At 41.2% G+C, this 17,672-nt stretch overlaps 1 protein-coding gene across 7 annotated transcripts in view; it reads right to left on the bottom strand.

The window, feature by feature from the left end:
- The window catches only part of CDC14A (cell division cycle 14A), a 99,646-nt gene that overhangs the window by 58,647 nt on the left and 23,327 nt on the right, over positions 1 to 17,672 (bottom strand). For all 7 annotated transcript variants that reach the window (XM_081916035.1, XM_081916037.1, XM_081916033.1 and 4 more), the window contains 5 exons: positions 9,244 to 9,310; positions 6,800 to 6,862; positions 4,441 to 4,528; positions 2,046 to 2,276; positions 339 to 477 (listed from right to left, as the gene is read on the bottom strand). In XM_081916035.1, coding sequence (XP_081772161.1) covers positions 339 to 477; positions 2,046 to 2,276; positions 4,441 to 4,528; positions 6,800 to 6,862; positions 9,244 to 9,310 — 588 coding nt within the window. The remainder of the gene's footprint in view (positions 1 to 338; positions 478 to 2,045; positions 2,277 to 4,440; positions 4,529 to 6,799; positions 6,863 to 9,243; positions 9,311 to 17,672) is intronic.

Below are 17,672 nucleotides of genomic sequence, written 5' to 3' on the forward strand. Positions count from 1 at the left end.
GTTATCAACAAAGATATCACATTACAAATGCACACAAAATACTGACTCACTCTGCTCAGCCAAAAAGTCACGCAGGAGGATTAAACTACTTTACAACTTCTTAACCCGTGCCCTGAAGCTACAATAGCCATCGTACCCTGCCTAACACAATAAATCGGAGCTGTAATAAATTAGAGTATAGAGCAGGAATCGTTCTCGCAATTTCAGCCGAGAGAATTCTAAGAAAGTCACTGAATAAATCTGGCATTCATGCAGCAGACTTGCTAAGCTCTACAGAGACGGGAAAGCGTCTGGTGTGGAACAGCAAATTATATGATTAAGAGAGGTGTCATACTTACTCTTCAAGGAAGTGCTGCTGGGGTCCAATAATAGAACCTGGCCTGCACATTCGTATCCAGGCAATGGCTTCAGAATGTGTGAATCTATAGTGCTTCATTATATAACAGGCTATCAGTGTTCCTGTTCTTCCTAGCCCAGCTACGGTGAGAACATGGGGTGGGGTGTGGGGTGGGGAAGAGACATAAAATTGATGTTAGGTACAGAACTACACGCGTTTAAGAATATCGACAAATTCCTCTAAATGTGTGATATTTCATAAAACTTGTTTCCTTGTACCATGTCCTAATGTTTTACAAAAGAACATTACTGATGTCTATTTTAAACACCAGGAATCCATCGTAGTACAAACATCCTGCTAGATCCCACAGAGCCCTGCTAATTCCCCTCTTAACCTCCACTGCCCTTTCTATTCCTGCTCTGGGTAAATCTACTGAACAAAGGTATACTGCTTTGCTGCGCAAGTCAAACTGAAGGCGTATGCGAAAAGTGAAACTATATGTGATGTTTGTCACATGAAAAGGCATTGCCTTGTCAAGGTCTCCCTTCCCTTTTAATGTGACAGATCATTTATTTACATGGTGTGAAGATTTCGGGATATGGGAGTATTTGCCACAATACAGGGTGACACTGAATCTGCATTTATTCTGCTACATTTCTGATTCATTCTCAGTGTAACTCCATCCTAAGTATTCTTTTTTTTACAAAATGGTTTATTAGAGTTGCTCTTTTCCCCACCCCACCCCAAACATGTTTAGTGCAAGATCTACTAGGATTTCAGCACCTAATGAAAAAACCACCAACACAGCTGATCTTCATCTCCTCAGCTAGCAGTTTATGATTTCCTGGGGATGCATTTTTATCCAGAATGTGTTTTTTAGGGTTGTGAATTCAGGATCATGAGAGTCGCATGGGCACAAGCTGCAATGAAGAAGCCAAGGTAATCTTCAGCTAACAGAGCACCGCAACAATTGGTGTCCAATGCTGTTACCTCTCCGGGTTCTTTCATTAGCTTAGTACATGGCTCCTGTGAAATGTCTTTTATTAGTTTTAACCCTGGTCAGCCTGAGACGGAAATAGTTTTGTTCTGGAAAAGTTTGTTCCAGTTCAAAAGAAACACTGGTATTTTCCCTTCAGAAGACAGTAGGGAGAATGAATCTCTAGGATGGTTGTGGGCCCAAGAACAGAAGCTGATTGGCTTTTTAAAAGAAAATGAACAACAGCCAAAAAAGCACCTTGCCCTCTGCTTTCAGTAATTAATAAGACAGAAGGGGCACAGAGAGAGGAAAGGGCAACACTATACTTTTACACCCCTGCTTTCCAAATAAGAATCGTTTCATTTGAGCAGAGCACAGCACACCACAGACAAATGGCAAAATTTATCACTGCTATCCCAGCAGCGTAAGAACAGTAATTTCTATGTCTACAAGATAATTTTTTAAAATATTGAAAAGACATGCTTCACTAAAAAGAGAGGCAATAGCATCACTCAGTGGAATAAAATAGGGTCTGCATTAAAAACAGCGGGAACCATTATGAAATTTCTGCTAGAAATCACAGCCGAAGCTTTTCATAATTTAGACTATTTTACCCAACGCAGCATTTTTAAAATTAAGATCTGAGAATGCTATTTTCAAACCTGATTATTTATTCCTCTTTGTGCCAGAATACAATACCACTGAATTGCTTTTCCTTTTGGAAGAACTCACCTTTACAATGCACAGCTATGGCACCTTCTGCTTCCTCAGAGATGGTCAAGAACTGTTGCAATATACTGTCACTCGGCGTGCTTCCGTCTATGAAGAACAGGTCGTAGTGGTCAAACCCACCATCTGTGAAACGCTTTGCCTCATAAATCTTCTTGTTGAGTCTTATGACAGTTGTTATGTTGTGTTTCCTGAAATATGGGAAATAGGCTTCCGGTGCGTGGAGAGGGTAGCCTGTAACAGGAAGAGCGAAAATGCCTGGCTGTTTGTATACAACCTCCAAAAACTTCCTACTGGTACAGACAACAATTACAACACCAGACTTTAAACACTTTTTGTTTAAAAGCGAACATTACTAATGCAATCAACATAGTGTAAAAAGAAAGCAAACGTTACTAAGAAAATCTGTGCAAGTATACAAAGTTGAGTGGCCTAAAATTGTAGTCAATAAACTTTCAGTCACGGAACCTTAGTTTGCACAACGCATTAAGCCAAATATAGCTTAGTGAGACTGTGCAAATGTTCACTGCTTTGGTCTTTCCTTGGAGATAGATATATGTAGATATAGATATAATCTGCTGTGTTGCCATAGTCAAGGTTGCCCTAGCATGTTGGTGTTATGCACTCTCACCTAACTATGAGGTGTAGCCATGAACAAATCTTGGTTTATAGCTCATGGTTGGTGTGGAGACAGCCACGAGTCTTTGCTCAGGTGGCATGCTAAGCCAAACCTTGGCTTATCTTCATGAAGCAGAAAATACCAAGGAGGAGCAAAGCATCTGCAAGCTCATTCCTTGGGAGCCTGCACAGTATTGCTAAGCCTGTAACAGTGACGTGTGAACAAGGAACAAACTATATTAGCTAACGTTGCAAGAAGCTGAACAACTAATAGGGTAGAAGAAGTATGAGTGGAAAACCCCCTTCTTCAATTAGATGTAGACCAGAATGCAGCATTCTTGCATCTTCCTCATCACCATGAAAATGACTTGATTAAAGCAAGCATTAACACAAAACTCTCCAGGTATCTGTATATTAGAGTAGAACATTTACAGCTGTGGGGTACAACAACTAATGTATTTTCTATTTCTTCCCTCAGCTAACTCAGCAAGTCAACAACACATTGAAATATGCATGCTCTTCCTTTCTATGCTGCCCCCCACAGTTTCCTTTTTATATAGCTTTTGAAGATATGTTTTATAGTTCAGTAGCTACCAAACTGATAAGAGCTATGGCTCGTTTAAAGAAAGCAGAACAAATTTAAGGCTAGATACAAGAGTCTGAGATACAAGAATATCCTAGGGCAATTCTTAATAGCAAGATGTTCCCTGTGCTTAAATCGGACATCAAAAGGAAAATGATTTACAACCACTTGAGTTTGGATTTTTGCTTTTTTTGCTTTTAGGAATAAAACATCCATTCTGAATAGGAGAATAGAAAACTAGCATATTGGTCTAAAAGAAGTGAGTATTATTTTAGCCAGTACAGTATCTAAAACAGGGAATAATGCCACCTTATAGGTTTCACTCTAGATTAGAATCATAGGGTATGTATTCATGAAGTCCTCAGTCTGCAATACTGTATGCCTGGACTCCACTGGCAGAGACCTCATAGGAAGGCCGATCATTCTGCCCCAGAATCTGCCTCATTGGCAATAAATAATTCATATTTTATGTAGCATGTTCAAACATAACCTTAGGAATCCTTACTACCATCTAAGACCATTATCTAGGTATTATAGATGCTGGGCTAGTCCCTCCAACCGTCCTGCCTTCATTTTCAACTCTTATGTTTAATAGTCCTCATAGGCAGTGCCTATCTTCTCCCCAAATGTTAGCTTTGTAGGTCATTTGTAATTAAACTTGTAGTTCATGCAAACTGCCAGTTTTAAGAATGAAAGAAGGAAGGTTCGTCGTCTTCCCCACTTATAAGCTATTTTCATCTAATGATAATTATATTTTTTTTAAAAAATGCAGACATGAAACAATATTCATTTGGCCTCTATGGGTACTTCCAGACAAAAGCTCAATAGCACAAATGGGTCTCTGGCAACAGGTTGGGTTTTTAAAAAACGTATTTGATCTTCCACAGAAAAGGTTAAATAAGGAGGGTCAATACTGATGCTAATGGCAGCATGTAGATGCTGTAAAAATCTTGTGCACATGAGCTTACATTAAACACCCATTTGGAAGCACCCTTGTAGCTTTTTAACACATCCACACAACTATTGTTTCCACTAATAGCATGGTGTTCTCCAAAGGGGTGCATACAATGTTCCTGTGCATACTGCAAGGTCTCAATATCTACTTTTGACACATGTAGATCAATGGATCACAGTCAATTTACTAGTCATGCAAAATACACACAACTCTACAAAAAAAAGACAGGAAGAAACAGATACCATTTTCTATCTTGGTCTTTGGATGTGGTCCACTAAATGCCAAAAATTTTCCTGGGACGATCCAGTTGAAATCACCATTTTCAACTCGCTAGTGGAAAACAAAAGCAGAGACTTAGAAAAATATTTATCTTCACAATAGTTTTTGAACGTCCTCTTCTGCAAAGCTTTTGAAAAGTCATTTGTTGTCTGCTCATAAGAGAGAGCTGTATTGACATTGTACAGTTTACCTGCTTGCAATATCTACTTGGAAAGATTTGTCAGTTTGCTCAAATTTTACCCAAAGCACTTCTTCCAGGACCAAAGAAGTGTCTCAATCTCTTTTCCTCCATTTAAGAGCGGCAATGGAAGTCTGTGACATGATTAAGACTTTCAAAACGAATCTTTAAGGGAAGACAAACTGAGACCAATTAGCTTTGTTGTTTTTTTTAAAATGTGGTAAATACAAGCTTCTGGCCAACTATCACTTTCATGCTTCATCCTCTTATTATGGATGAAGCAGAGGTGTGTATCAGCTGAAGTCATCAGGTCAGATGCAAATGGAGCAAGCATGTTGGATACCATTCATCCCCAATAGCTTCCATTTTAAACCTAGATGTTGAGAGTACCACAATAATGTATTAAAGCCACTTCATGTTCCTTTTTAAAGTGCACACTTAATAAAATCTTAATTCTACAGGTATACTTGTAACAGAGACAGGGTTGGCTGTGGTAGTTCACTGCTGTGTATTTTGTCAAACACTCCTCTATTTTACATACACACAAACAGAATTCCAAGGTCATCAATAGGCCTAGGCATATTTTATTGGGTGCAGACGGCAGATTTAAGGGAAGTGAATAAAAGGGTCCAGGATACAAGGAACTGCATGTGGAACTAGGTTCATGAGCCCACTGTGGCTTTAAGACTTGCTTTTTAGCAACTGCAGGCACCTATGCTGAAGAGCAAGTTATTTTTGAAAGAGAGGATGTCATAGGGCATGCGAGATTAAAAAGAATTCCAGAACTCAACTAGGTGTGTCCAAGCCCCCTCTTGTAAGGCCTTAAGCAGTTCTTTTGTTTTTGTTTTATTGTGTATTTTTGTGTTCTCATTTTTTTATTTTTTCTGTTGTTAACTGCCCTGAGATCTTCGGCTGAAGAGCGGCATACACATTTTATAATTATTATTATTAATTCCTTAGATCCTGGCCAGTGTGTCTGCTTAGATACAGCGTGAAGCTAAATCTCTGTAAGCATTAAAAATAAGTGACACTGTCATTCTTAGCAATTTGTATTAAGTTGAGATGAGAAGGAGGCAGCAAATTTTAAATGAAAAAGATTATATAGAAAAGGTTCAAAATTCATTTTTTTTTTGAAGGACAAGAGGTGCTACTTCTGGAAGCTTCAGGTTGTTTTTTTTTTAAAAAAAACTTAACCCCAAAGTTAATATTTAACAAGTAGTGCAAGCATTTCACAATGCGACCATTGGTTAATCCACCTACCTACTCTTCCTGTTGGAAAAGCTTGACCAGACATGTTCTACATACACCTTCTCAAGTACTCTCTTCAAACAACAATGTTTCAGACTTAGAACACATAAAATACTGTGCAAGGCAAACAGAAGTGACATTACTTGCCCAGTAAAATGACGCAGCAGTAAACTTGAGGCATGCAATAGCCATTACTCAGACTCCACAAGCTAAGAACCAGGTAGACATAAATAGCATTTAACACTGGTCAACTACCCTAAGAATACATTTCCCTCTTCGGACTAAGTGAAGAAGAGAAATTGAGAGGAGGAGGAGTTCCCCCCTCACTTCTTATATTGAGAACTCATTTTTTTAAAGGATGGCATTTGCACAGTACCATGCAATACAGATCCTCTAATCCAGGGGTGGGCAACCTAAGGCCCGGGGGCCAGATGCGGCCCAATCGCCTTTTCCATCCAGCCCGCGGACGGTCCGGGAATCAGCGTGTTTTTACATGAGTAGAATGTGTCCTTTTACTTAAAATGCATCTCTGGGTTATTTGTGGGGCATAGGAATTCGTTCACTGCCCCCCCCAATATAGTCCGGCCCACCACATGGTCTGAGGGATGGTGGACCGGCCCACGGCTGAAAAAGGTTGCTGACCCCTGCTCTAATAAGTGGATCATGCCATGGCGCTCAGCAGTCTTTCACTTCTTTGTATTTGCTCTTTTACTGAAAAAGAAATGCATCAATAACTGGAAGGTAATTGGGAAAGAAAGCAGCAATGCACCAATTATGCAGCACCTACAATTTAGGAAAAACCCAAGCTTCACCACAAAGCAGAACTACCGGTACTTGTGCTTAATAAGTGCATGTTGAAACTCAGGCAAACTATTCAGTTCAGAAGACGCACAAACCTCATAATGCTCATACTCATCTGCATCAAATGTCTTGAAGTCAATAAATCCATGCTGTAAGGCCTAGAAAACAAAAAATGTCAAGTTCACAGGCAACCATCCAAAGGACATTTTGAACCATTTAAATCTGAATGAGCATCAAGCTGGTCAAATATATGGGACAAAAGGAAGGCAGTTTTCATAGGAATTTTTCTTGGGTTTTTTTAGGAGTCTCCCTTGTCCCCTCTATTACTTGCCTTAGCTACTGAACCTTTAAACTATAGCAATTAGGTTAAACAGATTTATCACCGGGGTTCAAATAGTAAAGCAAGAAATGAAAATATGTGTCTACACATTTCATGCATCTCTAAGGACACTAATCGGAATAATCAATTGTCCCCATATTCCCAATTTTGTTTAACTGTAATATACCATCTGGTTGTAAGACATACCATCCTATCCAAACGATCTGGAATTAATCTACACGAACTGTATAGTATTGTTAAAAACATTCTGTTCCTGATACTAATACAGTGGTACCTCGGTTTAAGAACAGTCCTGTTAATTAACTATTTGGTTTACGAACTCCGCAAAACTGGAAGTAGTGTCCTGGTTTGCGAACTTTACCTCGGTCTAAAAACGGTGGAAGGGCACTGGCTGCGGGAAGCCTCATTAGGGAAGCGCACCTCGGTTTAAGAACAGTTCCGGTTTAAGAACGGACTTCCGGAACGTATTAAGTCCATAAACCGCAGTACCACTGCACACAAATTAAATATCTAGCAATTTATTTTCAAAAGAACAAACACAAATTAAATAGTTCAGTAGGATCATCAGATATTATTAAAAAGAATCAATGAAAGATTTAAATTGCTGGATTATTATTCCTATATGCTGGCTAGGTAAGAGATTTGATAAAAATAGATCTATTACTATCTATATCTATATCTATCTATATCTCTATATTTACAATTAACCATTAGGGCATGACTGAGCTATTTTACAAAATTCATCTTTAATAATAATAATAATAATAATAATAATAATAATAATAATTTCTACTCCACCCATCTGGCTAGGTTTCCCCAGCCACTCTGGGCAGCTTCCAACAAAAGATTAAAAATACATTAAAACATCAGTCATAAAAAACTTCCCTAAACTGGGTTGCGTTCAGATGTATTCTAAAAGTCAGATATAGTTGTTTATTTCCTTGACATCTGATAGGAGAGCGTTCCACAGGGCGGGCGCCACTACCAAGAAAACCCTCTGCCTGGTTCCCTGTAACCTCACTTCTCACAATGAAGGAACTGCCAGAAGGCCCCTGGTGCTGGACCTCAGTGTCCGAGCAGAACGATGGGGGTGGAAACGCTCCTTTAGGTATACTGGGCTGAGGCCGTTTAGGGCCTTAAAGGTCAACATCAACACTTTGAATTGTGCTCGGAAATGTACTGGGTACCTATGGTATGGTAAATATACAAGAGCTGCTTACAAAATATTATTTAGATCTAAATGATGTGGAGAAGCAGCATTACCAGATATTAATTTTTATCATTATACTTTTAAAAAGGCAATGATAAGGCTGTTGGTTTCTGTTGGATAACATCAGAAGCACAGAGCAGGATGTGCTGAAAATGCATTTTAGTTAATTTATTCTGGCTTCCGAAAATCAAAAACATTGAGCCCTATCCTCGGAGAGACAGCTGAAAGTACGCTGAATGTGTGGTATATATTAAAAGCAATCCTAACTCCCAGTCAAGAAAGCACTGGAGTTGAATGGAGTTGTGGAGCCACCGTACATAAAGCCTTGCTGCTCATGTCATCCCGAGCAGTGGTGGTTGTGATGCGGCAGTTATTTTACCTAAAAAGGATAACAGTTCTGATATAACCTGCACCATCCTCCCGATACTGACTTGCTGGGGAGTTAATGGGAGGGAAGGAAGGAAGGAAGGAAGCAAAAACCTGAGGCACAGGTGCTGCTACACAGTCACGTGTATGAATGCCACATCTAATGTCAAGGGTGGGTTAATACGGGAACTGGTGATATAGCAGGGCTAGCTGATATAGCAGTTTTGTCGCTTTGTCCAATGAGGGACTCCACTATAGGTCACTACAAAATTCTGCTAAAACTAAATAGTGCACCTGTCAGCAGTTCAGAGCTCTAGCTGCTTGAAAGAACACCAGTGCAAGTAGATAAATAGATACCACTGTGGTGGGAAGGTAAATGGTGTTTCCATGCGCTCTGGTTTCCGTCACGGTGTTCCATTGAGCCAGAAGCTGCTTAGGCCACATGACCCGGAAAGCTGTCTGTGGAGAAATGCCAGCTCCCTCGGCCTGAAGCAAGCTGAGCGCCACACCCCATAGTCACCTTTGACTGGACTTAACCATCCAGGGGTCCTTTACCCATTACCTTTTCACCTGCATGTGCCTAAGGATATGATTTCTCTTTCAAATGCATTTTGTGACCTTACCTTTTTTATTCCTTGTAGACAATCCAGAATAGTTAGATTATATGTACTGTTCCCAAATGAGGCATCCCTAGGAAAAGAGAAATATCAGCATATTCCAGATAAATACAAAAACATCTACCTATCATACCCCATTTTAGTAAATGGCAATATTTTAAATTTCTGAAATTTGACCCTCAACATGAAGGTTACACATGAAAATGCTTCTACACACAATTCTCCTCAATTTATTGATGGTAAGTTCATCTAAAATGTTAATAGGATGAACTCAAATAGAAAGTAATTGATTTTTATTATTGATTATTAGCTACATGTATACTTTGTATACCATGTATACAAGGAAGCATACATGTTTCTCCTGCCTCGCATTCAACTTTACCGTAACAACAACCCTATGAGGTAGGCCAGCCTGAGAGAGAGAGACTGGCCGAAGTTCATCCAGTGAGCTTCATAGCAGAGTAGGGATATGAACCTTCGTCCCCTGGCCTCAGTCCAGCACCTTAGTCATTGCACTTCTGGCTACTTAAATACAATTCACACTTCTGGAATTAGTCCTACAGACACATTTCAAGTGTATTTTACTGCTACTATTTTAAATCACAGTTCCCTCCAGAGACTGAATGGAACATGGCGCAAAAGAAAGCTGAAGGAAGAAGAAGAGAAGGTAAATTATGCTCCCCCAAACCAGCTTTTCAGACTATTAGACTATTATATTCACCATATGTTCCTGGATTAAGAAATAGGTTTTGTTTGTTTGTTCATTTCGTAAAAGTCTATGAAGCCTTACACATATATGAGATTACTCAAAATTGGGACTATACATAGCGCACAGGACTAGTATTTCAAATTACAATTAATTAAGATGATAGTTCTCCGCTTCACTATGTATACTTCACCACTCCTCAGCATTTAAAATACTTATGCAAAAAAAAAAAAAAGGGAGTATAACACCGATGACAAAAATGGAGCATAAAAATAATTTGAAACAATATCTTCCTAAATGTTTGGCAATTCTACTTAAAATGGATACTCCACAGACTCTGCTTGGACTATTTTCCCCTCGTTTAAATAGATATTAATCAATCTAGGGTGGCCATCGCAACTAGGAAATTAGAACTACAATGTAGATAGCAATTTTGGCTGTGCTTCACCGGATCAGCACAAATAGCTGGGAGAATAATTCACTTTCAACTCTAATTTCAATACTCTGCAGTTTTCCTTTATAAGTATTCTTAGATATGTCTGAATGTGCACCCACAACCCTGACCTCCAAGAGGGCTATTTGCATCTTCTCCCTGACACACATATATTACTAACTGCTACAAAAGAAGAAGCGATAGGAACCAAGTTAAAGAGAAACCTTGCCCGTGCACTGCAGAATAATCTTTCATCCATTGACGATACTATTTAATGAGGTTTTTGTAATACTGTATTTAGAATATGTATGGAATTTATCTGGAAAGTCTATTCACACAAGCAGCAGAAGCAAGACTTTTGCTAATGCACCATATGTTGGCTACTGAAACTTAGTCCGTACATAATGCTTGCCTGAAACGTTTGCGTGGGAAAAGTCAAACTGACGACATGACCTCCTGAGCTTTGAGAATCCAAATCTAAATATAGATTCCTGTTTAATCATTCATCATTCAGCGACGCTTTACTGTGTTTTGGACAGTCTAGCCAGGGTTAGTTAAAGAAGAAAAAAGGCTAGATACTTGCTAAGAAACCAGTATTAGTCTCAAAGCCTATTAATTATTATTATTATTATTATTATTATTATTATTATTATTATTATTAACGTACAAAGAACCTAACATTTTCTAAGACAGGGATGGTCTGTAAAAGATAATCTAACAGATAAAATAACAAATGGAAAAAAAGGATGGTGAAGGAAAGGAAGGCAAGTATTGGAGCAACTGCTTATTCACTCCAATGAAATTAACAGGCCTTAAGTTAGATATGGACATTGATTTCAATAGGCCTACTCTCAGGGCCGGATTTAGGTTTGATGAGGCCCTGAGCTACTGATGGGGCCCTTTATATTCCAGCTGTCCTTTGTCAACAACAAATTGTTGCTGTTTTTTGTGTTGAATATATGCTATATGGTAATTTATGGACCTAATAGGTATGTAAAGCCATTTGCACATAACAATATAGGAACCTACACAACACAAAACACTGTTGCTGTATGTAGGTTTTATTTGTTTTTTTATCTTATATTTTGGAAACGTACATCCAGGTTTTTTTCCTTTCATTTTTTTGGGGAGCCCCCAAGAGAGTGGGGCCCTAAGCTATATATAGCTTGCTTAGCTTATACGTAAATCTGGCACTGCCTACTCTGAGTAAATGTTAGTTGAATGCAACTCGGGGGCCGTCTTCCAGAGTGACTGTGGGTGCCTTAGCTGGTGGGAGAGGCCAAAGTATGCCTCACTTTGGTTTAGCAGTCTTAAGGCAACTGGCAGCTAAAGGAGTGTGTTTGTTCTTTGTGGAGTGGGGGGGGGGGGTAAGGAAATTCCCTGCAACACATTCTCTGGCTTATGTTTTCCCCTTTAGTTGCCATAATACAGCTAAGGCAAGCAACGCTAAAAGCATTAAGAAGTATTTTAACCACACTAGCCTAATGGAGGATGTTGTAAAGGTAGCTTCAAGGGAACGTGAATTTGCAATAGGCAATGATTGGATGTTTAATGCAAACTCTGAATGCCAGATGTGCAAGGAATCCCAGATGTGTGAAAGCAGGCTGCAATTACTCTCAAGAAGGAAAAGCATAACATGCACATTCTCTGAGGCACTCCGCAAGGCCGACGTAAAAAGCGTTACTTGATTAATCACGAGTTTTAATCAGATCTGCTTATGAATAATACAACTCTCTCGGGGGGGGGGGGGGGAATGGCTGTGTTCAGACAATTGTGTACCAGCTTCTTAAGCTGCTATATAAAGGACTCTAACAACCATCAAGTCAGCTGTCTTGGCAGGAAATGCCCTGTCCTGGACATGGTCAACTGATCTGCTCCTGGAGCTGATGGGATTTGGAGGCAAAGGGTGCTTCCAGGAATGGTCTGCTCTTTATCAAGGGCAAGACTGCCAGAACCACCAGTAACATCAGCGAGAAGTTGCTGCCATTATAGACAACCAGATTAATTTATAATTACCCTATTTTTCGCCCTAGTCCCATAAGGCGCACCTATTTTTTTTGGGGGGGGGAATTATTTTCCCCCCAGGCGCGGGGCTGGGGCGGGGGAGGCCCGAGCTTCCCCCGACCCCAGCCCCCAAACAGGCAGCTCTCTGCAAGCCGTGGGAGCCCAGCGCTGGCTCCCGCTGCTTGCGGAGAGGTCTGCGAAGCCTGGACGCGCTGATCTCAGTGCGCGCAGGCTTCGGCATGCAGGCAACTCTCCGCAAGCAGCAGGAGCGCTCCCGCTGCTTGCAGAGAGGTCCGCGAAGCCTGGAGAGCGAGAGGGGTCGGTGTGCACCGACCCCTCTCGCTCTCCAGGCTTCAGCGAAAGCCTGCACTCGCCCCATAGGACGCACACACATTTCCCCTTCATTTTTGGAGGGGGAAAAGTGCGTCCTATTGGGCGAAAAATACAGTATTATTATTCACACTCAGGCCTTTATACAATAAAGCCACAAAGCAACTTGATAATCATTTGTCAATTGTACCGAAACCATTTCTTGAAAGTATGCCGTCCTATTAATCAATTGATTTTTTAAAAAGATACAATTGATTTTTTTTCTTTTTTACTAAACATGGTCGCTCTAGGGCCAAAGCTGAGCCTTTTCGAGTACCAGCTTCCAGATCTGCAACAATATTGACCTTGAAATAAAACTCTGGATAGGTAATTTGTGTTTTAAACTGTTTTTGTAGTTTATTGCTGGTTTTAATATTTTGATTTCTTTTATATTCTTGCTGTTAATTGCTAGTAAATTTATCTTTTTTAAACCACTTTGAGGATTTTTACATTTAAGAGGTGTATAAAGTTTATTCAGTGTGAACCATAAACTTGAATACTCCTCATATCACATTTTAACACAAGTGTGTGCAAAAGAGAATACCTTCTATATTTTTCATATGATAATTTCTACTGGAATGTAATAAACCCAAGTGTTTAAAAGGCTTCAGCTGCTGCTGTTTGATCACTATCATGTTTTGCTCTTCTGCTTAATTGCGTGGTCCACTCAGTTCAACATCCTGAGGACCTGTCAGCTTTCACTGAAAAAAAGCAAATTTCTGGGGCTTACAACTGCAAAGACAGGCAATGGGCTGGAGAAATATCACACACCAACGGATAGGATAGTAAGAACAAACAGTCTCCTGTTTTCTATGAGTAAGGGTGGGAAACAGACCTGTGTGTATTTTCAAGGTTTAAAACCCAGCAGACTCCAGCTTCTCTTGGCATATGATGTATCATCCTTGGTGCTGAATTTCAGCTTTAGAGAACAGTATATACAAAGGCCCTAGCCCCAGGCAGACTGGTATATTATGGCAACAGTGCTCCCACAAGCCCCGACTCTGTGCAAGGTGCTGCTAAGATTGCTGCAGATTCTGTGCGCAGGGGGCGGTAAGTGAAGTGGAAAAGGGCAATTTTCTTCCTGAAAGCTGTTTTTTCTAGAAACCTCGTACCACCTTTACACTTTCTTTCAGCCGTTCCATTCCCACTTGCATGTAAATACTGGCTTTATCCCTCTGTGTACAATAAGCCCTTTATTCACGATGTCTGATTACAAGGCACCTAATACTGCTGCCCAGATACCAAGTCCATGTTTTATATTGTAGTGAGAGATCTTATCCTTTGTGGGTAAATCCTTATTCCTACTGACAAATTATGCTCCTGAAGAAAGACTGAACATATATTCAAGATTTCAGACACTACAAACCTATAAGCTGGGGGTAGAGAACTTCAGGCCTGCAGGAGGGGGCGACACACACAAATGTGGCCTCCCGGGGCTCTCTCCAGCCCCCAGGACTTTCTCTAGGTCTCATCCACCAATGGCCTGACTTCACATCTTCTTCCTTCCTTCTTTTTGCCTGGCTAGAATGTGACATTTAACCCCGAAAACAACTTCTGCTTGCCTTAAAGAATAGAGTGAGGTGTGTGTGTGTGTGTAAAAACTAGTCTACTTTAGGTAAAGATAATATTTACATTTACTGCTCCTCCCATTTTTGTCTCTTCCCCATCCACCATTGGCATGCAGCCTTGGAAAAAAGGTTCCCCAGCACTGCTATACCTATCATTCACTTGGTACGTAGAGTCATACCTCAGATTGAAGTTGCTTCAGGTTGAGTGTTTTTGGGTCGCGCTCCACGGTGACCTGGAAGTAACGGAACACGTTACTTCCGGATTTTGCCGCTCGCGCATGCACAGACGCTCAAAATGACGTCACGCGCATGCGCAGAAGTGGCAAATCGCAAAGCTCTGGATGTGAACGAGGCTCTGGAACAGATCCCGTTCGCATCCAGAGGTACCTATGTATTTATTTTTCCAGCAACTGGTATTTGGAAGCATATTGTCTCCCAGCACGGAGGCAAAGCGAAGCCATTGTGGTTAGCAGCTACTGATAGCCTTCTCCTCCGTCAATTTGTCTCGCCGTCTTTTAAACCCATCCCAGTTGGTAGCCAAAACTGCCTCTTGTGGGAGCAAATTGATGGGCTGTGTGAAAAAAGCGCTTTCTTTTGTCTGTCCCAAATCTTCCAACACTCAGCTTCATAGGATGACCCCAAGTTCTGGCACATGGGTAGGAAACTAAGGCCGGTGGGGGCGGATCCGGCCCAATCGCCTTCTAAACCCAGCCCATGGATGGTCCAGGAATCAGTGCTTTTTACATGAGTAGAATGTGTCCTTTTATTTAAAATGCACCTCTGGGTTATTTGTGGGGCCTGCCTGGTGTTTTTACATGAGTAGAATGTGTGCTTTTATTTAAAATACATTTCTGGGCTATTTGTGGGGCATAGGAAATTGTGTCCCCCCCAAAAAAAAATACCGTATTTTTCGTCCCATAGGACGCTCCATCCCATAGGATGCACCTAGTTTTTTTTGGGGGGGGGGGAATAAAGGAAAAAGTTTTTCCCTTTATTTCCCCCCAAAAAAATCAGGCCGGGGAAACCAAACCAGGTCGAGGAACAGCGGGATGGCGGTGCTGCGCCTCCTTGCTGTCCCCCGAGCTTGTGGGGCTGGCCGATGTCTGTCCGGCGGGTGGGGCGCTCTGTTTCAGGGCGCCCCTCGTGCCGGGCAGCAGGCTGCTATCTGCAGCGTGGGGAGACTTGCGTGGAATTCCCGCAGGGCTGCCTAGGCTGCGGATGTGTTCCCGAAGTGCTTTCAGTGCGCCCAGTGCTCCGGGAAGCAGGCTGCTATCCGCAGCGTGGGGAGCCCTGCGGGGAACTCCCGCAGGGCTGCCTAGGCTGTGGATGTGTTCCTGAAGCCTGGAGAGCGAGAGGGGTCGGTGCGCACCAACCCCTCTTGCTCTCCAAGCTTCAGCAAAAGCCTGCATTCGCTCCATAGGATGCACCCAGATTTCCCCTTCATTTTTGGAGGGGGAAAAGTGCGTCCTATAGGGCGAAAAATACGGTAGTCCAGCCCCCCACAAGGTCTGAGGGACAGTGGACTGGCCCCCTGCTGAAAAAGTTTGCTGACCCCCCATTCTAGCGTTAAGAGAAAAAGGGAAAAACTTTTCTCTATCTGCTTTCTCCATCTCATGTGTAATTTTACACCCTTCTGTTGTGTCACTATTTCTTGCCTTTTCTCAAAAGTAAGTAATGAACATCTGGGGGAAAAATAAATAAAAGTTATGCAGGAAGGTCCTGTTTAGGTAAAATTATCTTTATAGGAGTCAGTGTCGCCGCCCGCCCCCCCACATAGGGGGGTGTGACACTATGGGAGGAATTTTAGCAACTCTATCAAGAAGCTGGATGGTCCTGATTTTTAAACACTGAAAGAGCCACATAACACCATAAAAAAACCAAGTGAAGACTTTGGAATTACAGAGGTAGTCTCGTTGTTTCTAGAAGCTTTCCTATCAAAAATTTACCTGCCAATACTAATGCAATGGTTTTTCGAAAGGAAGCTTTCAGAAAGACTTGTCTTTATTTTCCTTTGCATAGGAATCCAGCAAGTTCAGGCAAGCCCAGAAAGTCTTTGCCATATACTATTAACAAAGCTGTGGCAACACCATATATCCCTTCCACAGCAGCAACTGTCACTATAGACTACCCTTGCAAACAAATGCTTTCACGTGCCAAACATTCTCTAAAGCTGTACACCATTTGTGTATAGCGATCTTTTAAAGTATGTCCTTTACTAAACTCTTGCAGTGGAGTCAGCCTTAAATATTCGCCGTCCTACTTTTGAAAGAAATGCACCTACCAATGCCAAGTTTCAAGTTAACTGTCATTTCTCTCATGTATGAAATGAGTGTCTACAAAGAGAGCTACAAAACTTACCAGCACATATATTTTTTATCCAGGAACCACAGGGTAAAGTGCCAGTCCCTATAAAACCAATGGCCGTACCCTAGATCTGTGTTTTACAAACTGTGGGCCGCCAGTGGTTTGTGAGCGTTATTCAGGTAGCCAACAGCGTGTCTGGATTTGTGGATGCACATCCACTGCACTGAATATTGATTGTTGATTGTATTCTCACTGTGTCTTTTATTTCTTAGGCTGTATTGTATTTACAATTCAAATTCTATGGAATTACAAATGACACAGCAAGCAGAGAAACCATTAAGTGGTTCGCTAAGACCCCAAATGGTGGTGGTGGTGGGTTTGGAATAAAATAAAAATAAAGTTATGGCATTTCACCAAACATTTAAGAAAACAATTGAGTGTATTCAACCAAGTTTTACTCAGGGAAATTAATGAACGTTACAAAATTAGATCCATTAATTTCAATGGGTCTACTCTGAGTAAAGTTTAGTTCAGTACTACCCATAATTTCACTCAAGTTTTAAACACCAGGCCCCACCCCCCAACTCATTGATTTGCATATGCATAACTGCTTTAGGTTGGTGCTAAGACAAGCTCTACCAGAAACCGCCAGTCCAGCCAGTACTCTATGTGGAATTGGGAGTGGGGGCCATCTTGTCCTTTGCTTTAGGCAGCAAACTGCACTGGGTTAGCCATGGATAGTGTAGACATAACATTCTAGATATACTTCAGCATGATGAAGCAATGCTCCCTTGCCTGCTGTTAAAGTTGACCAGACTGGTGGGTACCAGGGACTTCCCAGTGGTGGTCCCACACCTGTGCAATTGCTGTGAACTCTTGTGGGTTCCCTCTTGTGGCCTTTAAGGAGATTCAAAAACTTCTGTATGCCACCAAGCTTTTTATTGACAATTATATCTGTCGCTCTTTCTATTCAAATGCCCTTCGCTGTATTATTACGATACTCCATTGTTGTATTGTTTTTGACATTTTTATTGTAAACTACCTTGTGAGA

The sequence above is a fragment of the Podarcis melisellensis genome, assembly GCF_964234715.1.
Source record: "Podarcis melisellensis genome assembly, chromosome: 6".
NCBI classification, from domain to species: Eukaryota; Metazoa; Chordata; class Lepidosauria; order Squamata; family Lacertidae; genus Podarcis; species Podarcis melisellensis.